General features: G+C 42.4%; 1 protein-coding gene across 8 annotated transcripts in view; it reads left to right on the forward strand.

The window, feature by feature from the left end:
• Positions 1 to 26793, forward strand: part of FAT3 (FAT atypical cadherin 3) — a 702395-nt gene that overhangs the window by 475656 nt on the left and 199946 nt on the right. For all 8 annotated transcript variants that reach the window (XM_082340432.1, XM_082340440.1, XM_082340439.1 and 5 more), the window contains one exon: positions 11539 to 11600. In XM_082340432.1, the coding sequence (XP_082196558.1) occupies positions 11539 to 11600 (62 nt within the window). The remainder of the gene's footprint in view (positions 1 to 11538; positions 11601 to 26793) is intronic.

The following is a 26793-nucleotide window of genomic DNA, read 5'->3' on the forward strand; positions in this document are numbered from 1 at the left end:
TCCAAGTTGCAGGCTTAGAATTCCATCGATGATTTCCCCTGTCAGATTTTCTTTTTTTAAAATATGTATTTATTTTATTTAATTTTTTGGCTGCATCGGGTCTTAGTTGCGGCACGTGAGATCTTTGTTAAGGCATGTGGGATCTTTCGTTGCAGCCCAGCATGGGCTTCTCTCTAGTTGTGGCACGTGGGTTTTCTCTCTCTTGTTGAGGCACACGAGCTCAGTAGTTGTGGCGCGAGGGCTTAGTTGTCCCGCTTCATGTGGGATCTTAGTTCCCTGACCAGGGATCGAACCTGCATCCTCTACATTGGAAGGCGGATTCTTTACCACTGGACCACCAAGGAAGTCCCCAGATTTTCTGAAGGAAATTTAATAGCAGCACTGTGTGCCCAATTGAGCAACTCCAAATCTTTACATCTGATGAAACAGCCCTTACTTAAGAAGAATGCCTGATGGGACCAGTTCCCAGAATCCTTTTTTTAACCCCCCTCATATGTATATGTTTTTGCTTTCTGGTTTTTCTTTTGAAACAAACATCATGTAGTCCAAACAAACATTATTTAGTCTTTTTTTAGGCAAACCTGATAAGTGTCTTCATCTCAACTTTAATTTTTTTCTACAACCTGAAACTTGCATGTACTGTGTCCATTTCATTCTCTTTGAATTAATTCAGTGCACAGTCTGATGTCCATGTGTAAATACTATAGGGAATATTTTAAGCCTTCCTAATAGTCTGAAATGAGAGGTAGAAAAAGACTTTCTCTTACAGAGTCCAAGCTCTTACTGCTTGCCACATGATAGGCCAATAAATTGAGAGACGAATTGTTGGGGCAAGGAATAGCGACTTTATTTGGATAGTCAGCAGACCGAAAAGACGGTGGACTAGTGTCCCAAAGAACCAACTTACCTGATCAGGCTTCTTTTATTCTAAAAGGGGAAGGGGTGTGGCTGGTTGTTGCAAACTACTTGGTGCAGGAATCCTTTGTTCTTGCAGCTGTCCACATCTAGTCACAATATTTCTATAAACCTCCAACGAGACAATTGTTATTTTCTTTTCTGCAACTTTTCAATCTCTATATGAATGGAAAAGTGTAATGCCTTTAAAGGTCAGAGCCTTGAGAATGGGCTATCATGTATATTTCCAGTTATAGGCAACATTCTTTTACCCAGATGCAGAGCCCTAGAACTCAAGGAATAGATCCGATATGGAGTCAGGTTTGTTCTTCTCTGTTACATTTCTAGAGGTTAGAATCTTGTGGAAGAGACAATAAACATGAGAATAACTACAGTGGTTTTTTTCTTTCCTACTTAAAAACATACATTCATAGTTAACTGATGTTTTTATTTTGCTCCTTTTAGAAATATGGATATGAGTGCTTAAGTGTTGATGTTGTGGATAAATAAAAACCAGAACACAACCCCTCTTGTTCCTGCCTGGGTGACCCACCCATGTCCTGCACAGCTGAACTCAGGTCCATAACAGAAAGCGGGGTCCAGTGAGGGAGCAGGAAAGGAAGAAGAAGAATGATCACCTTTTAATGTTTCTATATTACTAGAGACTCTTCACACTGAAAAGAGACTTCAGGACATTCCTAGATGAGGAAACAGGTCTAGAAAAAAAAAGATGTGATGGCTCAAATCTCATAACCAGTTACTGACCAAGGTGAAACTGGGACGCAGGTCTTCTGGCTCCTACACAGGTGGCTTTGCCATGGCTCTGTATCCTTGTCTGCTAGGAACACAGTGGAGAAGTTTCAGAGTTAGAATCCCTGAGTTTGAATCATGACTCAGTCACAGCTGACCTTGAGCAAGTTATTTCCCTCAGTTTCCTACTCTGAACAGAGTCAAAATAGTTGCTATGTCTCTGAACTCTTGTGAGATTAAATGAGGTCACATATGCAAACTGTTTAGTATAGTGTTTGGCACATAGTACTCAATAAATGTTGGATAATACTGTATTATTTTTTGCCCACCTTTCCCCATAAATTAGCTAGAAACCAGAATGTTGGAGAACCATAAAAAGGACATATAGCCCCTGTATCTAACATTAAAGATTAAAATCTTTAACTAGCCACTGAAAAATTAAAAAATAAAAAAAGTCTATCAGGAACTGTTCTAATGATCTCCAACTATCAGCACAGAAGAGGTTGTCCAAAAATTGGGAAAACATTAAAATTATTCAAAGAATGGATGAAAGCATTCAGATAACTTTAACTCCCATGCTTTGGGGCCATTGTGGCCATTCTGTATAAAACAATATTGGACTTCCCTGGTGGCACAGTGTTTAAGAACCCACCTGCTGATACAAAATTAATGCACAGAAATCTCTTGTATTTGATACAATAATGATGAAAAATCTGAAAGAGAAATTAAGGGAACACTCCCATTTACCACTGCAACAAACCTGCCTAAGGAAACAAAATACCTGTATGCAGAAAACTATAAGACACTGATGAAAGAAATTAAAGATGATACAAACAGATGGAGAGATATACCATGTTTTTGGATTGGAAGAATCAACACTGTGAAAATGACTATAATACCAAAAGCAATCTTCAGATTCAGTGCAATCCCTATCAAACTACCAATGGCATTTTTCAAAGAAGTAGAACAAAAAATTTCACAATTTGTATGGAAACACAAAAGACCCTGAATAGCCAAAGCAATCTTGAGAAAGAAAAACAGAGCTGGAGGAATCAGGCTCCCTGACTTCAGACTATACTACAAAGCTACAGTAATCAAGACAGTATGGTACTGGCACAAAAACAGAAATATAGATAAATGGAACAGGATAGAAAGCCCAGAGATAAACCCACGCACATATGGTCACCTTATCTTTGATAAAGGAGGCAAGAATATACAATGGAGAAAAGACAGCCTCTTTAATAAGTGGTGCTGGGAAAACTGGACAGCTACAGGTAAAAGTATGAAATTAGAACACTCCCTAACATCATACACAAAAATAAACTCAAAATGGATTAAAGACCTAAATGTAAGGACAGACACTATAAAACTCTTAGAGGAAAACATAGGCAGAACACTCCATGACATAAATCACAGCAAGATCCTTTTTGACCCACCTCCTAGAGCAAAGGAGATAAAAACAAAAATAAACAAATGGGACCTAAGGAGACTTAAAAGCTTTTGCACAGCAAAGGAAACCATAAACAAGATGAAAAGACAACTTCAGAATGGGAGAAAATATTTGCAAATGAAGCAACTGACAAAGGATTAATCTCCAAAATATACAAGCAGCTCATGCAGCTCAATATCAAAAAAACAAACAACCCAATCCAAAAATGGGCAGAAGACCTAAGTAGACATTTCTCCAAAGAAGATATACAGATTGCCAACAAACACATGAAAGGATGCTCAACATCACTAATCGCTAGAGGAGTGCAAATCAAAATTACCATGAGGTATCACCTCACACCGGTCAGAATGGCCATCATCAAAAAATCTACAAACAATAAATGCTGGAGAGCGTGTGGAGAAAAGGGAACCCTCTTGCACTGTTGGTGGGAATGTAAACTGATACAGCCACTATGGAGAACAGTATGGAGGTTCCTTAAAAAACTAAAAATAGAACTACCATATGACCCAGCAATCCCACTACTGGGCATATACCCTGAGAAAACCATAATTCAAAAAGAGACATGTACCACAATGTTCATTGCAGCACTGTTTACAGTAGCCGGGACATAGAAGCAACCTAAGTGTCCATCGACAGATGAATGGATAAAGAAGATGTGGCACATATATACAATGGAATATTACTCAGCCATAAAAAGAAACAAAACTGAACTATTTGTTGTGAGGTGGATGAACCTAGAGTCTGTCACACAGAGTGAAGTATGTCAGGAAGAGAAAAACAAATACCATATGCTAACACATATATATGGAATCTAAAAAAAAAAAAAAGATGGTTTTGATGAACCTAGGAGCACATAAAGATGTGGATGTAGAGAATGGACTTGAGGACATGGGGAGGGGGAAGTGTAAGCTGGGACGAAGTGAGAGAGTAGCATTGACATATATACACTACCAACTGTAAAATAGATAGCTAGTGGGCAGCAGCTGCATAACACAGGGAGATCAGCTCGGTCCTTTGTGACCACCTAGTGGGGTGGGATAGGGAGGGTTGGAGGGAAATGCAAGAGGGAGGGGATATGGGGATATATGTATACATATAGCTGATTCACTTTGTTATACAGCAGAAACTAACACAACATTGTAAAGCAATTATACTCAAATAAAGATGTTAAAAAAAAAAAAAAGAATCTACCTGCCAATGCAGGGAACACGGGTTCAAGCCCTGGTTTGGGATGATCCCACATGCCTCGGAGCAACTAAGCCTGTGCACCACAACTACTGAGCCTGCGCTCTAGAGCCTGGGAGCCACAACTACTGAGCCCACGTGCCACAACTACTGGAGCCCACATGCCTAGAGCCCGTGCTCTGCAACAGGAGAAGCCACCACAATGAGAAGCCCGTGCACCGCAATGAAGACCCAACACAGCCAAAAATAAATAAATAAATACATTTATTATAAAAACAAGAAAAAAACAAAACAATATTGAGAGTTCTGGGAGACTGTATCCATGTAACCCTCATTCAAACAAGTTTTGCTTGATACCCTCAATGTACCAGGTTCTATATTAAGTGCCAGGGACATGAGATGAATAAGATCTATTAACTACCTTTACTTATATCCTGTTAGGGAACACTGACTCTTTAACAAATAATTAGAGCCAAATATTGGGTGCTGTACTAGTAGTATTGTTGTATTCAACAAACATAATAGGCACTGATTGAGGTTCCTGAGCTCAACTGGTGAACCACCCAATGTCGTCCTGAAACTGTGGTCTAGAAAGAGATCCAAACAATAGATGAGTTACTTGCCACATGCTAGAGGAGGAAACGTCAGAGAAGGCTTTGCAGAGAAGGTGACATTTGAACTATCTGGAAGGACGATGAGAGGGTTTCCCAGATAGCCAGGGTAGGCATGGAGAAATGGTAAGCAGATGAAATTGAATATGAAAAAAGAGAGTAAGCACTAATTGTAGCTCACAGGGCTGATACTCCATTTGTATTTGTAATACCAAACTCAGTTTCCAACAGTCCTGGAAAATTATGCTGAAACAGCTAAGACCTACACTGCTTCAAGCAGTACTTAAAGGAAATGTCAATGTCATGGCAATAGATTACACAGCTGAGACCCAGGACACCCACAGGCCAGAAAAGCAGGGGAAAGATGTCATCCTTACAAGTATCACTTCTCTGACCATAACTACATAGAACATTTTGAGTTCTTTTTTGAAAAGGCAGCCATATTTTCATGCTCAGACTGTTTATCAGAAAGGTCGTTAGATTCCCCCATTTCCACAACAAAAAAAATCAAAAACAGTCCTTTTTAAAGTAATTGCATGGTTCCAGCCATATGCTCTCCCCTCCTCTTTACTGAGTATCATTCACTTAGGACTGGCGTAATTCCCCTCCTAAATTGGAGGTTTGCATATGTAATTATATCAAATGATGTGTTTGTTTATATCTCCAAACCACATTCAAAAGCTTGCCTATGATTTATCTTTGAAATTCAATTTCATCATGTCAGTCCCCAATTTACTGTGCCCAATGGGTCTACAGTTACATGTGTGATGTATACGGCTCTGTGTTGCAGCGATTACAGGATAAGGGTGCCTTCCACAGTGATGAATCAGAGCAGTTGAAGAGGGAGATTGCTCTGTTACGGTCTCTGCCCTGTTCTAAGACCCAACTGCATTCAGCTACGACAAAGTTGTTTAGAAAGGAAGATGCAGCTTTGGCAATTTTGACTAATTCCTCTGGACTGGGAGGGATGGCTCACTTCATTCCTGTCTGACTGTAAAACACACTGTGCAGCTGAAGCTCCATAGCTCATCCTAAGGATACAACTTTAGAAGGAAGAAAGCTTTTGCCCCTTCTTAGTTTAGCTGGCCCTGTCTAGACAACAAGGTTTATTTTCAGTGCAAATAACTACCAGTTGTGACTTTAACCCAAAATGTACTTTTCATTATGTTTATGTTCTAGATTCCCCAGGGACAAACCTGATGGCTCTATTCATTCCAGCCCCTCTTCCTACCAGATTCCTAAACTAACTCATTCATTCATTCATTCATTCATTCAATCATTTAAGTATTTTTTAATTTATTTTTTAAATTTATTTATTTTATTTATTTATGGCTGTGTTGGGTCTTCGTTTCTGTGTGAGGGCTTTCTCTAGTTGTGGCAAGCGGGGGCCACTCTTCATCGCGGTGCGCGGGCCTCTCACAATCGCAGCCTCTCTTGTTGCGGAGCACAGGCTCCAGACGCGCAGGCTCAATAGTTGTGGCTCACGGGCCCAGTTGCTCCGCGGCATGTGGGATCTTCCCAGACCAGGGCTCGAACCCATGTCCCCTGCATTGGCAGGCAGATTCTCAACCACTGCGCCACCAGGGAAGCCCTAATTTATTTTTTATTTGAAGTGTAGTTGATGTTCAATATTATATGAGTTACAGGCGTACAATATAGTGATTCTCAATTTTTAAAGGTTATGCTCCAGTTATAGTTATTATAAAATATAGGCTATATTCCCCGTGTTGTATAATATATCCTTGTAGTTTATTTTTTACCTAATAGTTTGTACCTCTTAATCCCCTGCTCCTTTTTTGCCCCTCCCCGCTCCCCTCTCCCCACTGGTAACCACTAGTTTGTTCTCTATATCTACGAGTCTGCTTCTTTTTTGTTATATTCACTAGTTTGTTGTATTTTTTAGATTCCACATGTAAGAGATATCGTACAGCGTTTGTCTTTCTTTGCCCGACTTATTTCACTTAGTCATTCAACCGTTTAAGTATTTTTAAAGATCTGTCTCCTCCAGGGACTTCCCTGGTGGTGCAGTGGTTAAGAATCCGCCTGCCAATGCAGGGGACATGGGTTCGAGCCCTGGTCTGGGAAGATCCCACATGCCGCAGAGCAACCAAGCCCGTGCACCATAACTACTGAGCCTGCGCTCTAAAGCCTGTGAGCCACAACTACTGAGCCCACGTGCCACAACAGCTGAAGCCCAGGTACCTAGAGCCTGTGCTCCACAACAAGAGAAGCCACCGCAATGAGAAAGAAGCCCACACACAGCAACGAAGAGTAGACCCTGCTCGCCGCAACTAGAGAAAGCCTGCGCGCAGCAACAAAGACCCAACGCAGCCAAAAATTTTAAATAAATAAATAAATTTTAAAAAAGCAGGTTGAATTAAAAAAAAAAATCTGTTTCCTCCAAACATGAAAGACGTGTTCAAATCTAAAAGGCAGCGTTTGGGGCTTCCCTGGTGGTGCAGCGGTTGAGAATCTGCCTGCCAATGCAGGGGACACGGGTTCGAGCCCTGGTCCGGGAAGATCCCACATGCCGCGGAACAACTGGGCCCGTGAGCCACAACTATTGAGCCTGCGCGTCTGGAGCCTGTGCTCCGCAACAAGAGAGGCTGCGATTGTGAGAGGCCCGCGCACCGCGATGAAGAGTGGCCCCCGCTTGCCGCAACTGGAGGAAGCCCTCGCACAGAAACGAAGACCCAACGCAGCCATAAGTAAATAAATAAATAAATAAAAATAAAATTTATAAAAGGCAGCGTTTGTGATCTCCTACTGATTTTTAAATGGCTTTACTGATACATAATTTACGCACAATAACAATCACCTGTTTAAAGCATACAATTCGATGGTTTTCAGAATACTTGTGGAACTATGCATCCATCACCATAATCTATAATTTTAGAGCATTTTCATCAGCCCCAGAAGAAACCTTGTACCCCTTAGAAGTCACTCTCTGTCCCTTGCCCCAACTTGTCCCATTTCCTACTCATTTTCACTTTTGACTTAGATTTTTTTCCCCTGCCTTTTACTTTAGATCTGTGAAAATAAAGGTTATAGAAACCCAGAGAACTGAGACCTGCAGAGGTTTCCTTGCCTTTCCTCCACAAACAGAAACTCCTTGGCTTTCTCACAGCTCCAGGTTCACTGTTGTGTATGTTGCTTCAGACTTTTCAGGAAGCCTGTCTTCTTCTCTGTTGGCTGATAAATAGGTGAACAGCACATCCTGGGGGAGGTAGGCAGATGGAAGGGAGACACACTGCTCTCCCACTTATGCATGGGCATTGTGAAAAGAAGTGGCTTTCCTAAAGAATTACCCTCAGGATAATCGGGAGAGGAAGCTGACCCCCTTCCTGAGCACTGTCATACCACAATGGGCTGTGGCTGCGTGACCTGGGCAAGGAGGACCTGAAATGACACGAGATCCTACGGGGGTGGGGGGGGGGAGTGCAGACAGAGGGCAAAAGGGCTCCTGGTCTTTTGTTCCTGGAAGAGCAGCAGGCGAACAAGAGCAGAGGCTGACAGCCCTTTCACCCGTTTATAGCCTCCATATAACAAGTATTTCTCATTTCCATTGTGACCTCTAACAGAGGATGCCCCCTGAAGAGGTGGAGAGGTCTGTGAAAGCCTCCCACCCCCTTTCGAGAACACACTTACATCTCACTTGGAAAGAGCCACCGTGACATATGATCTTCCGGGAAAGCATGGCCTGAAAATGAAGGCGTCAGATTTGTGCTTTAGATGCTCCCTGGTGTGACCAAGCTGACCCTTAGTCAATATGACTCAGAGGGCCGGCTCCTCTTTATTCCTCCTTTATCACCTCACCCACCAGTGCATTCACACATCTCCATCCCCCCCTCGCCCGCCCCCCCAACACACACACACACACACACACACACACACACACACACTGAGCCCAAGGTCTGATCCAGATGCTAAAGCTTCTCAGGTGTATTTCATTCTTGGATGGGCAGAAAAATTCATGTCAATAAAAAGTCACAGCGAGATTCAACAAAGGATAGTGGAATTGCAGAAAGCCTCCTCTTAGAATCAGAGGACCATCTCAAGGCATCATCCCAGGAGATTTAGACACAGTAAATGAGGGATGGAGTGGGGCACAGGATCTCTGTTTTTCTGAGTTTCCCGGGAGGTTCTGATGGGCAGCTAGGGAAGGGAAGTTACTGCTTCTCTCCCTTGAAACTCTTGAGAACGGTCTTCTCTCTGTCATCTCTGACAATAGTTCAGAGGTTCCTAGCACTGTGCCATTCACACAGAGGAATTTAGGAAACGGTTTAAATGGATACTAAAGGCACACACTCCCTCCCCATCCACAGATACTCTCCCCACACACAGAATAATACCCTCCTAAACAGACACTTTCTAAGTCTGTCTGTAGCAAAACTGAAGATTAGAATATGAATAATCCATCTTTTCTACAGCCACTTTTGTCAACTGATCCTTAATGAATTTCCCGTTTTGTTTTAAGCCAGGGGCTTAGGTGGACCACAGGGCTTCTGAATCGGAAGGCAGGTCTTTCCCATGAAGTCACTCTGTCAACCTGTCTAGCAGGAAAATACAGACGTATGAGCAAAGGATTGCAGTAAAAGGCCAGGAACGATACTGTGGTGGAGTATACCCATTCTGTTAGTATGTATCAGGTAGACCCTTAACCCTGGGAGAGAGGGTCACCTCTCCAACACCTGAGCTAACACCTGAGCTAAATTTGAAAAATCTGTGGATGAAGCTAAATTTGAAAAATCTGTGGATGGGTGGGGCCCATTCCAGAAAGCATTCATGGAAAGGCAGATCATTTATGCAACGGGAACATGGGTTTCCCTCCCATGGGGAGTGCGGACAGATGAGAGTGGAGAAGAGTGGGTTTGAAACACACACGTCAGATTGGGGCTGGAACCCAATCACACCTCGGATGGGAATCGAACCCAGCCAAAACTCAGATTGGGACGTGAACCCATGGGCTGGGACTCAAACCCACTGTCTTTTAGTTAAAATCACTCACCTGGGGTCAGGACGTACTTAAAGCTCAGGCTGTTTATGTCTCTGCACAGAAGGAATTCAGCGAGAGGCGAAGTGATAAGTAAGAAGTAGATTTATTAATATAGGATGCTTTTGAGGGATACAAGTGGGCCGGCAAGGGGGCTCTGCCCCAAGAACTAAGTGGGAAAGAAGGTGTATTTAGGGAGATACACATTCCATAGACAGAATGCGGTACATTTCAAAGGGCGAGAGTGGCCCGAAATATGGGGTGGTTAGTTTTTACAGGCTGAGTAATTTCATAGGCTAACAAGTGGGAGGATTATTCCAGCTCTTACAGGGAAGGGACGGGGATTTCCAGGAACTGGGCTCATTATTTGGCCTTTTAAGGTTAGCCTCGGAACTGCCATGGTGCCTGTGGGTGTGTCATCTAGCTAATACTAATGTATTACAATGAGCATATAATGAGGCTCAAGGTCTACTGGAAGTCTAATCTTCTGCCATCTGGGGCCTAATTGGTTCTAACCAGTTTTGTTATATCCTCCACGGCTATGTCATTCTTTTAAAGGTTGTGCCCTGTGCCCTTCCCTCCTGTCTCAGGGTCAGCTTGTAAACAGTCATGCTACCTGCAGTGGGATTTTATTTTGAAGGCCATGTGGAGCCGTCTAACCTCTGGTAGTCTTACTCCCACCTACTACCTGAAAACAAAAATGTGAGGACCTCAGCAGATTTTGATTAAATGCCTTTTCTATATTTCATGTACCTCACCAGCATTGGGAGTGAGCTTTTCATGTGATTTCTCTGTTATGTCAATCAGCATATGCCATGAAAACAGCCCAATCCATAGTCTCTTATCTTCAGGGGCATTGAAGATTCAAGAAATAGAATGTAAATTTGACCTCCTAATTGCCATTTGACAATAATCACAATAAAACTTGCAAAAGACAAATTGAGTGTCCTTGAAGGTTTTGTCTTCTCCTTCCCTTTTCTTTGCCTTTATACTCAAAGGGGTGATTCATTTATGGGAAATGCCATTCATAGGAAAGATAGAGAGATATTTCCCATGTGGAACTTATTTTGTGTAAAGATTTAAACAAATAAGACAAAGTGATAAAACTACAGTATGAGATCTTCCGTATATGAGATATTATATTTGAAATAATTATGTGTACAAGTAGTTATTACAGATATAACCTTCTTTGTCAAGTATAACCAAAAAGATTATATAAGCAGAAAAATGTTAAATAAGAAAAGTTCTGTTTTATAGCCTGAATCTAATCAGCTTCAACAACCTATTAATTGTTCAAGAACTCTTAAAATCTTTAATAAGGTTCCTATGGTAGAATATCAGTCATATGCAAATGAATCATTGAAATTCCTCATTATCAGAAAAACAATGATTCTTTAGTGAGGTTTCATATCCCCAAAGTGATGAAAATACCTCATGTGTGGTAAGCAGAACCGAGAAACAAATTTTTCAAGTTTTCTTTGTAAATTTTATTTTGTTTGAAGAATAATTCTGAGACCATCTGACTGTCACTGAGGACTGGCCAGTTATACTGTTCCCCATTGCTTTTGCTTTTCCTTTAACTGGACTTGCTTCCCACACTCAGTAAGCTGCTTGCCCCAGATATTTAAAAGTCAAATATTCTCATTTCTACACAGGTCTGATTACAACAACTTCAAGGAAATTGGATCGAGAACAGCAGGCAGAACATTTTCTGGAGGTAAGCGCCTAGAGGGAGCCGGTATTCATTAAAAGTGACTTTTCCTGAACTACTTTAACCTTCCACGGGAACTGGAACTTGAATGTGTGTGAACAGTGGGTTGTGAAATGCGGCTGTTTCTCTTGGACTGGTCGGTTCTGAAGCTGGAGATTTCTGGTGCATTCCTCTGAATGCACTCCTGTGTGCAGAGAGTAGATGGCAGGGTGGGGGGACTTTGCGTTTCCTGAAAGTGAGCAGATGTATCGACTTTGTGCCCCTTTGTCAATAACTGGAAAAGAAAGTTCAGGAGCAGAGCCCTGTAAGCCATCATGGCCTCAGAGGTAAAAAGAGAGTGAGCCGGAGTGCCGCAGTTAAAGTGAAGTGCATCCTTTGTGAAGAAGTGCGCTGCTCGGCCCCTCATTTCTTTTCTCGGGAGAGGGTTGAGAAAGAGAAAGCTGCCAGTTGATTCACTGCCCGAGAAGACTGTTTCTGAAACCATAAAATGTAATCCTATAATTCATTAAGACAGAAACAACAGCAATAAAAAACTATAAGAGCATTATTTCTGGAGGAAAAAGACCAGGGAAGAGAAAATAGATATGAAGGAGTCTTGTGGAACATTCTTTCCATACATATCGAGTATCTTTATTGGGAAGCTTGAAGCCTGGGTAGTATGTGTGACGCTGTGATTTAAGTGTGACAGTCTGATACTGAACGGATGACAATGCTTCGAAGGCAGAGCTTTGTTTTATTGTGTCCATGCTGCTAGAATGATCTGTCAGCCCCAAGAACCACTCACTGGAATCCACAGGTCCTATACACACTCACACACACCTCCAATCTCTTCTGAAGTTCCCCTTTAAGTCAGTTCACCAGTAATGATTTATTTAAAGAACACTGGACTTGGAATCAGTGCCTTGGGTTCTAGGGCTTTCCTGCCATGATTAGGTTGGAGCCTTGCAAGCTGTCTAATTGCCCTGGACTTCAGTGTGGCAAATAATTGCTACTCCATATACCTCAAAGGATCTCTATTAGGATCAAACCTGATATTTTATATCAAAGTATTTTTAAAACTCCTAAAGCATTACACATAATAAAGGATTATTATTATTATGCAGCCCTGTGATAAGCCTTTTAAAACATTGCTACCATCACATGAAGATGAAAGACTCCAGGCTGCCGAAAAATAATTATTTTAATTCTTTTTCAAAATCATCCTAATGGGCTACATACCTGGTCCAGAATTAGAGTCAGTTTGCCAGAATAAAAACGCCTTGTGTTATATTCATGGGCTTCTTTCCTTTGTAGCAGTGTCCAGGCCTCCTGGAGAGGCTATGTTCTCAGGTAGTTGAACCTATTACCTCCCAGCAGGGAAAAGGGAGGGTGTCTCATTAGCTGGGGGATCTGCCTGAGATCACTTACTGCTTTGTCCCTGGAAAGGTGGTGTTCTGGGGGTGTTTGCGTGGGTGCAGAGTGTGACTCTAGGGAAAAGAGGCAAAAGTGTTTTCCAGGCATTTGAATACACTTCCCAAAAGAATCATTAACAGTTTCACATCCTTTACAGACTTACACAAATACTCACTCAACACTTTGGTCCTTTGGACAACACAGGTGCTCAGTAAAATGTAGTTAGAATCGTTGTGGTTTTATTATCATGTGGTGTCACAATACCTGAACTTCTCCTAAAGATTCAGCTTCATCTCCACACTCCAAGACAGACAGTAGCTCCAGGCAACTGCAGGACCGAAGGAGCCACAGGCAGCGACCACTGGACGCAGCCCGTGTCCCCAGGACTGAGCTATGTCCCAGGGATACAGAATGAACAGGAAGGGTGGGGAGACACGTGATCAGTGAATACATGCTGTCACTTCAGGCACAAGCTCTCTGAGACCACTCAAAGAAGGTTCCATAATAGTGCTTGAAAATGAGGGGGTGATAGGCAACGTTCAATGGAGCGGTTAGGAGGGCCTCTTTGAGGAGGTGACATTTGGTGACATGAAGCCAAGGTTCTGTTGGAGAAACAGAACCCAGACCAGTGTGATTAAGAGTATAAAGTTAGAGGGCCGTAGAGGTGGTAGGAAATAAGTTGGACAAAGCAAATAGGGCTGTAGTAAGGATTCTGAATTTTCTCCCAAGTGCAGTAGAAAGCCAGTAAGCAGGGTGGGTCGGGGCATGATAAGATTGCAGAGTGAGAGATCACTGGCCGTTCTTCTGAGCAGAATCGGGCTGGGACAAGGCTTCAGTAGTAGGAAGACTGGGAGGGAGTGCTTTGAGAGGGACCCAGGTGAAAGATGACCGTGACTTGGATGAGGGTCTAATACAAACCCCATCGTGATTCTAGCTAACAAGCAGATATGGGTTTTCTGAAGTTTCCAGGGTAGAGATTTAAAAACCTACAGGTCATCTGAATTACACTAACTCGCCCCCCCAGCTCTGCCCACATGCCAGGATTGCCCATCACAGGTGCTCTTTCATTTGGTAAGCTACCCTGCTAAGGTTTTCAAAAACCACTTGAATCTCTATCTCCTACTCTTTCTGTCTCTCCTCCTCTTCTGTCTCTCTCCCACTTTCTAAATTGTACAGTTCCTAGCCACATTGTTTTTTTTTTTCTATATAACATTGCTGTGAGCATTTGAATGGCATTCATTTCTTTTTTCTGAATGGATCATGGACAGAATATTGCTTTAACTCAGCCCTGCAAAAAAAGTGAGTAAAATAATATCATTCAGAGCGCAGAAGAGAGTTCTCTGCTGTACACAAATTTTTGTAACTGCTGACACATTTTGTGAGTTGTAAGCTCTGGGTGTGGGTAATTAACCTCCTGGAAAGCCTTTAATTGCCAAGGTAACCCTATGCTCCTTTTGAACTCACATTAACCTTCTGGTTCTATTGCATATCTCTCCTTCCCAATCAAATAAAATGGACTCTGCTTGAAACGATCCATTTAGAAGCTGACCTGGCAGGTACACGTCTGCATAGGTAGCCAGGAGGACATTAATGATTTGTTTATAGTTTGCTATCCCCGTGATGGAAAGCACTTCAATTGTATACTGTGGGTACTCTGCCTGTGCATTAATTTCAGATATTTGGCTTAACTGTGTATGCGCTGTAAGGGTTTTGGAGTCTGTAGAACTTTTCATCTCAAATCTGTGACTATAAGAAGGGATTGTCATTATCACAATCTAAGGAGCTTGCTAAAGAAACAAGAGCAGCAAAGGACTACAGAAAACTCCACAAGTACAGCTTATATTTCTCTGGTGAATTCTAAGTGTTACTTCTTGCCTGATTTGGAAATCTGTTATGTGAAAATATTGGCCTGATCTTTTCTCCCTACCATGAAGCGCAAAAATATGGAATTTTCAGCTCATTTATTCAAAGTCATACACATTCCTTGATAGCCAGTTGTGATCGCAGTGGAGATAGAAGGCTAATTCTAGCAAATAGATGCACAACGTTGAAAATGATGCATAAACTAAACAGTGAATTAACATGTTAGCTTAGTGGTTGTGACTTTAGCCCTGATTACCTCATTAACAGAGAAGGCGGCCGTGAAATAAGGGAATAAATGCACTAATTCTTTCTTATGTTATGATCACTTGTATAGACTGTTTCCTCACCTACTAGATTTAATCTCCTTACGGGCATGCAACTTGATTTATCAAGATAGTGAATGGAGGTGGTGTGGGAAAGCATGGATTCTCCATTCAGGCAGGCCTGAGGTTATATGTGGGCACTGCTCACAGAACTTAGACAGGCTCTCACCTCTCTGAACCCCCTGTCCTTCATCTGTAAAGAGCGGATAATGCTTCCTAACACGGGGTTGGTGTAAAGAGATATAAAACTGTTACCGAGTCCAAGCCCATACTGCTCACTGCGTGACAGGCCAGTGAATCAAGAGACATGATGTTCCTCCAACAAGACAAATGTTCTTCTCTGTTCTGCAACTTTATCTCTATATGAATGGAGAAGTGTTATACCTTTAAAGGGCAGAGGCTTTAGAATGGGCTATCCTGTATATTTCAGGCTCTAAGGCAACATTCTAAACTTGTAGCAAAAGCAATAGAATACAAAGGTTAAAGTTAAATAAACTGATCCAATATGGAGTCACATTTGTTCAGATCAGGCATCTGAACTATGAAGAACAACATCTTATGGAAGTCATCAGCGGTTAAATGTTTAGAAACCAGAGAATGTGGACTGTTATATTCTATTTTAGCAAATACGTTTTACAAAATACATAAAGTTTAGCAAAATAAAAGATTTCAACGTGAAAAAAAAGAAAAATGAAAGGTGAAACGTCCCCAGGATGACCTCTGTTAGACAATGTGTTCCAGGGACGGTGGCGGGTGTTGTCAGCACCAACTGTCTTACTCATCTCTCTATTTAGAGCATCTAGTTAAGTACCTGGAAAGCAGGGGGCACTCAATAAAGGGTGTGTGAATGAATGATTACTCTAAGAGACCTTTATTTTATTCCTAGATGAGATCACGGAGGTGGGTATTAGCACACAGGAAAGTGCATAGGCTTGGCGACAGAAAGAATGGACTATTCTGCCTCTCTCCATCTGCTTTGCCAAATTAAATTATCTCTGATCCTCCATTTGCTCATCCGTAAAATGGGGCTACTAATCCCTACTTCATCAATGAACTACACAGAGTGTCTGGCACATACGGACACAATTCTATTAAACCGTTGTTTGCCCCACCCTCTTTCCCCTCCCTGCTCTCCTTGTCCTCAATAAACACCTTGTCAGTTCCATTTCGTTTTCAGAGCTGGCCCCAGTGTTTGAATAGCTTACAGCAGTTTGATTATTCTTAAACGTTATATCTATTTAAATAATGCTATACTCCCAGCCTAATTATGTGTGAATCTTTATCTTGTTTGCTAAAAGAGTATGATTTTGCCTCTCTTTTGATCTTGAAATGCTTCTCTGTTCAGGGGTAGATGGCTCTGATAAAAGTCTACCGAAGAGAACAGAGAGAGTATTTTATTTGAAAAATCAAAAAAGATGACAAGGTCCAGTATAAAGACAGAGGATGAGAAATTATGTTGTCTGTGTGGGTATATCTTGAAGTAGCCCAGAGAAGGTGGTGAGATTTTATAGTGCAGTCGGTATAAATAACAAAACACATTACAGAGGAATATGCTAGATTTATAGGAAAGTAAATTATTTAGTATCTGTCTCTTTAGAATACTCATCCATCGTCCTCTGTAAGGTGCATCTCCTGTGACTATTTTTTCTTCCTGTCTGAAATTCTCATCCCTTTTTATAGTTTCATTTTCTGAGGGAAAAAAATATTGCTCTTCGGTAAGTTTTTATAACATTTCCTCTTGCCTCGGGATGCAAATTGATTTCTTTAGTGAGTGCACATCCTTAGTGGTTTCCTACTTTAGTAAGCAGCTGCTTTTGAGATGATGGTAATTTCTGGTGGTGAAGAGTTGCAGGTCTATCTCAACCCATTAAGCCATCCATATTTTGATAATTTATCTCCAAGTGAAATGGCAGTTTCTCTCATTAGGCTCTTTTTTCTGCCACCCTCAAAAAACTTCACAGGAAATACCAGTAGGCCTTCAAGAAAAGATGTGTATCCATGCACAAAAACAGCACCTGTAGCAGGCACGGGCCTCCAAAAGAGAGTGATCATGACTTCTGTTTTCCAGAGCTCCCAAGAGAGCCCCAGAACCCTCTCTTACCGTTCTTTACTTCTAGGACTGTACCTTCTCTAGTCTTAGTTGTTCGTGTTTGTGCTGTATCAACTTGGATGTAATTAATGGCAACTCACTCTTTTTTTTCTTCCTTTCTTCAAGGCTTATTCTGAGCCTGGTATTGGGCTAGGCACCAAGGTTCTGTTTTTGGAGTTAGTATGTTTTTCCCACTGGATGTTTGTTTCTTTGCCTTTCGTGCCGAGGTCTATTCACAGAGATTACATTGCTGATCATTTATGAGCTACTACAGTTAGCTGCTGTCTTGGAATCAGGGGGCTGTTTTTCATGCAGGTCATCCAAACTGCTTCTCTCCCATTATATAGATGCAGAAACTGAGACCTAGAAAAGAGAAGAGATGGGTCCAAGGTCACACAATCACTTCATAGTAGTGTCCAGTATAGGTCTTCCTCTCCTTATAGAGCATATATAGGCCTATACGTCCATCAGTGTGTTAAAGTGTGGCCAACGGAATCATCTTTTCCCACTCACGTTTTATAACAGATTTACCCGAGTCTCAGCTCAGTCCCCCCATCAAGGATCAGCATATACATGTAGGGAAAGAGGAGGTTTTCTCTTACACTCTTTGGCTGTTCTTTTACCACCCCCTCAGCTGTTTTTTCCTCAGAGTAGTAGGGCCAGAGTTGGACAGGGGCTCCCCTCTGCTACTGGGCCCCAGCCCAGGCTCCAGGACAAAGTCCATCTGCGAGGATGCTGTGCCTGTGTTGTGAGTGCCAGTGTGGACTCCAGCAGAAGAGTGACTGTATACCAGGTGTTATGGGCTGAACTGTATCCCCTTAAGATTCCCCTTAAAATTTGTATGTTGAGGGGCTTCCCTGGTGGCGCAGCCACTGGGAGTCTGCCTGCCAATGCAGGGGACGTGGGTTCGAGCCCTGGTCCGAGAAGATCCCACATGCCACGGAGCAGCTGGGCCCGTGAGCCACAACTACTGAGCCTGCACTCTGGAACCTGCGAGCCACAGCTGCTGGGGCCCGCACGCCTAGAGCCCCATGCTTCACAGCAAGAGAGGCCACCGCAATGAGAAGCCCGTGCAATGCAACGAAGAGTAGCCCCTGCTTGCCGCAACTAGAGAAAGCCCGCGTGCAGCAACAAAGACCCAATGCAGCCAAAAATAAATAAAATAAATAAATTAATTAATTAGAAAAAAATTTGTATGTTGAAGCCCTAACCCCCAGTACCCCAGAATGTGACTGTATTTGGAGTCTTTAAAGAAGTAATTAAATTAAAATGAAGCCATTAGGGTAAGCTCTGATCCAGTATGACTGGTGTCTTTACAAGAAGAGGAAATTTGGACACAGACACATGCAGAGGGAAGAAGACCATGTGCAGACACAGGGAGAAGACGGCCATCTATAAGCCAAGGAGAGAGGCCTCAGAAGAAACCAACCCTGCTAATACCTTCACCTCAGACTCCTGAGACTGAGTCCCCCTAAAACTGAGTTCCTCTGCTGGGTTTATGATTAACCTCTCTATCCAAATCTTTACTCCCTTTCTTTTCCTGAACCTGTCCCCCCTCAAGATTGAGGAGTATCAAAGAAAAGGGGGAATTGAAACTATGCAAGGCCCTGTGTCCCTGTCCTTTAAAGGGAAAGGCTTTTGCTTTAGTCTCCCAGGCCTCCCTTGAGTCTCTAAAGGCTGACTCAATCACTAATGATTAGGAAAGGTGAAGAGGTAGAAACAAAGAAGAGCTGTTGGGCTGGGAAACTGGTAACAATTTAGACTATAAATCTGCCACACCGCAGAATCACCGAACTCCCAGTTCCCTGAAAGATACAGATGAAGGCCTGACAGTCACTTCTAAGTTGTTTTTACAGGAAATAGACCCCTACCAGATGAAAACCACTGACCGCAAGAACGTAGACCCAGACTGGTTGAAACCAGAAAGTTGATGATGCTTGAAAATTCACCTTGATGCCAACCAATCCGAGATTGTACACAAGCTGATCACACACCCTGCAGCCCCCTCCTTCACACTGCCTTTAAATCTCTTCCCTGAAAGCCGTTGAGGAGTTCCGGGTCTTTTGAGAATGAGCTGCCTGTTCTCCTTGCTTGGTGCCCTACAGTAAATGCTGTACTTTCCTTCACCACAACCCAGTGTCAGTAGATTGGCTTTACTGTGCACCGGCGAGCGGACCCAAGTTTGGTTTGGTAACATTCCTAAGCCTCCAGCATTGTAAGAAAATAAATTTCTGTTGTTCAAGCCACCCAGTCTGCGGTCCATTGTAATGGCAGCTCTAGTAACTCATACAGCAGGCCAGACCGTTCACTGCCTGTCCCTGCCCCTCTCTTCTCACCACCTTACAAGGCTACGTACATGCATTAGACTTTACTAAGGGACCAGGGCAACTACACTTACAGTGTGGGAGGCTAAAACCTCCATCTAAATATGATTATCTCCATGTTCCACACTCCATACTACAAGAGGGGGGAGAACCTGCAAGTGAAAATTCTTCACAGAAGGCCTCTCCTGCTTCCCTAGGCTCAAGCAACTGCCTTTCTGACTGCCTGCTTCCTCCACTCTCCTCAGGGAGAATTTCCAGCCCATCTTTCCCAGAAATCTTGTCTCTTTACCCACAGGAATTATTCTTGCTCAGGAACAAACCCTTCCCCATCAGTAGAGTTTCCTAAATCAGTGTCATTTTTATGTCTTCTCAGTGCCCCAGCAAGCCAGTCAGGGATGGCCTTGGGCACTCCAGTCTAGTTAAAAAGGAGTATTGGTGGTGGTGGTGTATATGTCTGTGTGTGTGTGCACACACATGCATGTGAGGTAAGAGCAAGGGCTGCCGTTCCAATTCCTGCAATGCAGTCCAGGTTCGTGTGGGTCCTTAAGAATGATCTTTTGTGAGAGCATCCCCAGCAGTGTGAATTGCAGACGGACCACTTGATTTTCCCAATTGACCGAAGAGTAAATATTGAATCAGACACACAAGCAAATTTTTCAAAGCAAAAATTAATTCTACGATAGTTTGTTCAAAGCAAGAGTTTGCCAGATGCCCACAGGGCTGGGCAGGTAATTCAGAGGAGCAGCATGTGTGCTGGTGAGGGTGGAAGGGAGAATACTGTGGGTCTCACCTGCCCCTTCTAAAGAAGTTCAGCCAGTGGCAGATGAAGCAGCCAGTTTTACCAGAAAGTCTTATTTTTTCCAAAAACAAAAACAAAATCAGATCTGCATACCAGATTTGGCACCTCCATCTTTTTGTAACACTTTGTAAGCCAGTGACCCCCTGTTTTGCAACATTTGATATAAAGGAAGATTTCTTACTTGCCTCATAATATGTACTCATCTCACAGGGGAAGTAATTCACATGTATTGTAGAATGCAATTAATTTCTTTTCACCCATTGTTTCACAGCATGCCCCTTTGGGCCCATAAAAAAATAAGAGATGAGCTCAGGGCTAAGTCTTAAGAGAGCCTGTTGAGGTTGGAAATGATAGAGTGTACGGAGTTGGTTAGGATCTCAGCTGAGGGCTGTCTTCCCACTCAGCCTCCATGTGAACCGAGGGAGGGAGGGAGCGGTTGCTTTGGGTCCTTGGGTGACAGAGAGTTGCTTGGGCATCACGTCTGCTTTGTCTGCCCCTGGCAGTTCTCCACCTCTTAACCTTGCTTGTCTGTGCCCCTGGTTAGCCTCCAAGTTCATAACCTGCAGGCAAACACTTATATATGCTAGGAGAGTTGTCTGAAATAAATCTTTGATTCCATAAATAACCACCCTCTAATTTACCTGTTTGCGAAAGGTTGCATTTGTTTCGTTTCCCCTTAAATCTGAACACTGATTAGTAGAGCAACAGTGAATGAAACCTGTTCCGTTGGACCTGGGATGGTCCCTCCAGCCAGTGGCTCAGTCTGGAAATGAACGGGCTTTTGCGCTCTGCTCACTGGGGATGTGCGGGCAGAGAGATAATTGCTCCAGTGGGATCACAGCTTGTTGAGCTGCACACACGGGCTGCAGGGAGCCAAGACTCTGCTTTTGTTTTCACTTAGGAATGGTTTCCTGATGTGGTGCCATGCTGCTGCTTCCTTCAAGCCGCGGGGGCAAGCGATGGTTGGGTCCTGTGGGCCGGTGGGGGGACCCCTTAACCCTGCAAGCCTGGTATCACACAAATGGCTTATCCCATTTCAGAGAAGAGGTTCAGATTTCCTGCCTGGCTCTGAACAATCATGAGAACTCCCAACACACCATACGGCCCGGAAGCCCAGTGCAGTGCACTCCACAGTGCAGAGATGGTAAACCGACCCTCTGCCGTTTGCTTCCCTAGCTCCTTTTCCCTCTTCTCCCACTGTGTTGCTTTTCTAGTTGATTTGTGCAACACACTCTGTGAGCTACAGAACGATCCGTCCAGTCTGATTTCACGGGGGCGCTTCAGAAACCACCCACACCCATGCCTAACACCATATATGACCCAGCTGAGCGCTTTAAGTCTGTCTGTGGGAAAATAAAAAATGGAGTGGCGGCAGGTTCAGAACTTGAGATTTCAACTCAATTGCCTCTATTAATAAAAAGGAAAACTACTTTGGCTTGCTTCCTGCATGCCGCAGACAGCTTTATTCAAATGAGCTGTTGTTTTGGGACCTTTCAAGTGACTTGCTTTCATGGCAGATCAGGGGCTACCAACCTCATCTATTTTGCAGCAGGACTGGTTTAGTGAAATGCTGAGAGGGTTGTGAGCAGGATACAGATGACTGTAAGGAAGATAAGTCAAGAGAGTCCCAGATTTCAGAGCCCAGGAAAATAGGTCAGTATGTTGGAGCAAATGCAGTTCCTCTAAAATTGAGAAAACCTGTAATAAATTTGGTTACTTCATCTTTTTGGATGTATTTTGCACTATTATTTCATCTGACTTAGTGAGAAATAAGGCATCTCTCATAACAATGTCCTAATTATAGTAGTCGTCTTAAGGTTTACATCAAACTAATCATGTACAACAAATGTAGACAGAGATGGTTAAAGCATAGGATCTGGAGACAGAGAAGCCTAGCCACTCACTGGCCACGTAACCTTTCTTACTCTACCTAGCCTCAGTTTCCCCACCTGTAAAATTGGGATAATAATGATAATATTTTTTTCATAGGATTTTGTGAGGATTGGCATGGTGCACGTACATTGCGCATATTAAGAGTTTAATATGTGTCAGCTATTATGATTAGAAGCTTAAAATTTTCCCTTTTGATCCCTGAAGCAGTCTTCTTGTGGCAGAATTCAGAACACTGAGTGCATTATATTACATTGCATGTGTAGTTTGGCTCATGGTTGTTGAATATGTTTATAGTACTTTAGCAAGATAGCATCTATGAATGTACCTAGATCCTGGCATATGGTGTGCACTCAAAAGAGTACTAATTTCTTCCTTCCTTTTCTGGAGACAAGCCCAAAGTTTCAGAGATTTATCATCTTCCATTTGCCAGCATCCATTTAAATGGGCTATGACCATCTAAGTTGGCACAGCTCGTTCTCCAAAGATAGGCAGAATGAGGAGTCAACCATGGGTCTAGCCTGGCTATGAAGAAGGTCACTGGGGCTCTGCTGGGTGATGTACAGTTCCCCTGGCTTTCTAAGTCAAACTCTGAGATGGGAGACGAAGGCATCCTAGCTCAAATGGCAGAGCTGTAGCATTCCCAGGTAGTTAATTTCTCTCCAGGTTAGTCATCTCTAGGTCTACCCAGCTTCATCACTAACTCCCAAGCTTTCCTCAGAATTATAGCGACTTTAAGGCCTTAAATTGTGTTTAGTTGTTAATATTTAAACACATAATGGGAATTTTTCCTGTTTCATTCAGATGTCAACACCTCAGTTGAGTGGAAATAATAAACTGATCATGAATAGACAAGAGATTCTCAGTAGAGGTCTTCCAGACCATGGTTAATACCCAGTGACAGATACCGTCCTTCAAAATTCGTTGCCCTTAGTAGATTCAAGTTTGGCCTCTCCTTCAGGCCATCTCAGCTCTGTTAGCAAGGTGCAGGATGGGCTCCCTAGAGATTCGGCAATGTCTCCCTTCCTGGCCCTGTCTTTGGTGAAGGCCAGCAGGAGGATGGGGGGGGCAAGCTAAGGAGTGCCCCTCTTTGTACTCCCAGCACCTAGAACAATACCTGGAACATCATGGGCACCTAATGGACATTGATTGAACTTTAAGTTTAGGGCTCCAGGAAATCTACAAACCAGATAACCCATGCTTCCCAGGCTACAGTGAGCTGTACTGCCCAGAAACCCACAAAAGTAGGTGCCTAGGCAAGAGGTTGGCAGGCCTCCCGTGGTGCCAACTGCCATGCAGGAAGGGAAAAGCCTTCACCCCAGTGAGTACAGAGGCCTCTTGCAAACCCCAGTGCGTGTTTGGAGCCTAAAAGCAGTTCTTAAATCACATTTACCTCCCTGAAATCTGTCATCCTCAGGAAGTCATAAATACATAATTCAGAAGGAAGACTACTTTTCATGAGGTACCCTGTTATAACTCTTGGCATGCCACTATACATTTTTAAAGATGCTAATAAATCTTTAAATTGCACATGGGGCTAAGTTCCATGCTAAGGTATACTTTGCTAATATGTAATTGAGATAAACTCTACTTTTAGGATACTATTTCAAATGAAATAGGAAAAGCTCAATATTTTTTTAAAATGTATAAGTACTCATTAATAGCCCTCTTAAGAAGCTTCACAAAGACATTTTTAAACTAAGAAACTAGTACCCACGGGGCAGGGGGCCTCTGACCAATCAAGCCCTGTGTTCTGAAAAAGCAGAATGTCTTCCTTCTCCATATAGAGAGAATTGATTTTCTCTTGTGTTGCCTTTAAATTGAGTGTTGTGAAAGCAACTTTTGGTATCCCTCAGATACCAGATGACTGAATTTTTCTCTTTACAATGTGGGGCAGACTCTTTGCCATTGTGAATGAGTTTGGCAAAGTCTCACCTTTACCATCACTAACATCAAGTCAGAAAGACTGAAATTAAGTTTAAAGCACATTATAGCGTTGCCAGCAGGGAGACAGGGCTATGGCAGGCGGACTTCTGTCGTGTCCAGGAATTAGAGAGGTGCTTTCAACTAGAGAACACGATGGGGTTTTTATTTAGCATTTTTACAACAGGAGACGTTGTTCTGTGTGTCAGTGGTAGCAGGACATGCTTGCTCCACCTCAGGATGAAGAATTACAAATCTCTCTGTGCAAGACTGTGACAGACTCATGATATGTGCTTAGATACACGTACAAAACCATTTACCCGTCTTCAAAAATGATGCTTCCAGGAGCAACTCATTTAAAAGTTCCTGTCATATCACAAGGACCTCCATATGTAAGGAAGAGTGACCTCAGTTTCTGATGGTTTAAAGCATGTGTCTAATACACTTCAGTGAAAGGGAGAAAATTAGAGTTTATTTCAAAACTCTTCTTTTAGCAATTACTTAGTGCCTATGGTAGGATTTTTTTTTTAAATACAGTTATTTCAAATTACAGAATAAGTACAAACATGTAACTATGATGTACCAGAAACATGTTATATATAATACACATTCATTGTTTAAACAAAAAGAGAGATAAAGATAAGCAAAAAAGAAGAAAAATGTAACACTCAAAATTTCCCCATGAAATGATGTTTACTTTTTAGGTTTTGGAGTATAAACTTTAGGAACTTTTATTTTGCATTTATGTGTATAAGCTCGTACATTACATATAATCCTGCATAAAATTTGTCAAAAAGATTGAAATCATACTATACCTATAGTTTTATAACCTCCTTTTTGCATTTATCAGTTTATTGTGGGAAATTTTTTATGTTAAAAAATTCAGATTCAGGATGGCTTTTTTTTTTGGTTGCATGAGATCTCATTAAATAGCAGTCTGTGGGAGGGTTTTTAATGACCTTAAGTAATGGACCATCATCACTTATTCTGGAAGACTGCATGGATATAGCCTAGCCTCCTAGCTCTCCTATTAACACTTCTGTAGTGTGGGTTTGGTGCCCACTTTCAAGCAGGCATTTCCTTAACCTCCTGCTTGTAGATCAACTGAAAGAAAGACCCTGGACATGATCTAATATCACTTAGCAGATTGTTTCAGGCACTCGACCAGCCTGCACACAAATATAAGCCAAAATCCTTCCCTTGGCTGAAGTTGTGAGACCCTACCTTATAGAATTCACTTATTGAAGGCAAAAGTACACAGCGTAAGAAAATTTTTACATAAATATCTCCAAAACACTTGAAAAAAAGGGACTACTGCATATTCACTCATGTCATTTGGAAAATTATATCGGAAACCTGAACACGTAAACTAAATAGGTAACGTTCTACTTCTGAACGTTTTTCCCACAAACGTGAACTACCCCATCTCTTCCACTGTAGATTAATATTTTCCTTTATAACATTTTCTCAGTGAAGGCAAAATGACGTACTGTCAGCATCTTTTCACAAAAGTGCAAATAAATCCCACGGAATCATAAAGTTTCGGCGCTAAGCAGGCCTTAGATATCGTCTACTAGATGATGAACTGTTTAAATCCCAAATTAAAGATCTGGGTAAACATCTGCCAAATGTGGGCATGCAGGCGACATTCGCATTTGGCATGGCTGTCTGCATTCTCTACTGGTGACAAACTGTGGTGTCAAAAGAGGGAAAGGATCCAAACCAAACTGTATGTGAGGCTTGACGTGTCTTTGAGAGGGTACATGCGCCTTCCCGTGCTTCAAGACAAAATCCCATCAAATGATGCAAGGAGAACTGGTAGGAAGAAGGGCAGCCCTAACTCCCTATCCACGTCACATCAGTTTCAACTTGGCGCCGGTAAGTAAAAGGGACTCTGGAAAGACTCTGGTGCGCATGCCAAGAATAAGTCCTCTTTGCACCCAGAGAGACTCCACTTTCAGACAACCTTGAAGTGTGGTTTTTAGTGAGGGAGGGCAGGAAAAATAATATGCTTCTATGAAACATCCCCTCTTAAGGTAAAAATGGAAAGAAATATATCATTCATGAGTATGTCTCTTGTTATGAGACCATAGATTACAAAGTCCTTAATGACAATTTCAATTTTCCTCCTGGCACTGAGGTTACACTTATTAGATCCCCAGTAAGTATGGGTTGAATTGAATTGAAAAAAAAAAAAATGTTCTTTTTCCATCCTCTTTATTGTGGTTAGACAGAGGAAGGAGAAAATGAATCTCAACTCAGTTATAATTAGTTCTTATCCGGGAGGAGCTTAAGCGGCATAGGCCTGTGCCCAGATATTTCCAATGACATAAATACGTAGCTTTAGTCATTTGACAAGTGGCAAGGCCACTTCAGAAACCATAGAAGGAGGCAGCATCTGTGAGGTTGCCTGTTGGTAAGACAAATGTATCTGGATCATGTTTCTCTACAGTTCAGCTTCATTATATTGTCCACATTAGGGTCACTTAACCCCAGGACAGCATGCACTGGATTCTGTGTTTGTTTAATAAAGGTTTTATCTGGAGACACCATTTCCAAAGGCCAGACCCAGCCTACAAGGTTGAAATCTGACCCA

The sequence above is a fragment of the Balaenoptera borealis genome (assembly GCF_965194805.1).
Source record: "Balaenoptera borealis genome assembly, chromosome: 11".
In the NCBI taxonomy this organism is placed as follows: Eukaryota; Metazoa; Chordata; class Mammalia; order Artiodactyla; family Balaenopteridae; genus Balaenoptera; species Balaenoptera borealis.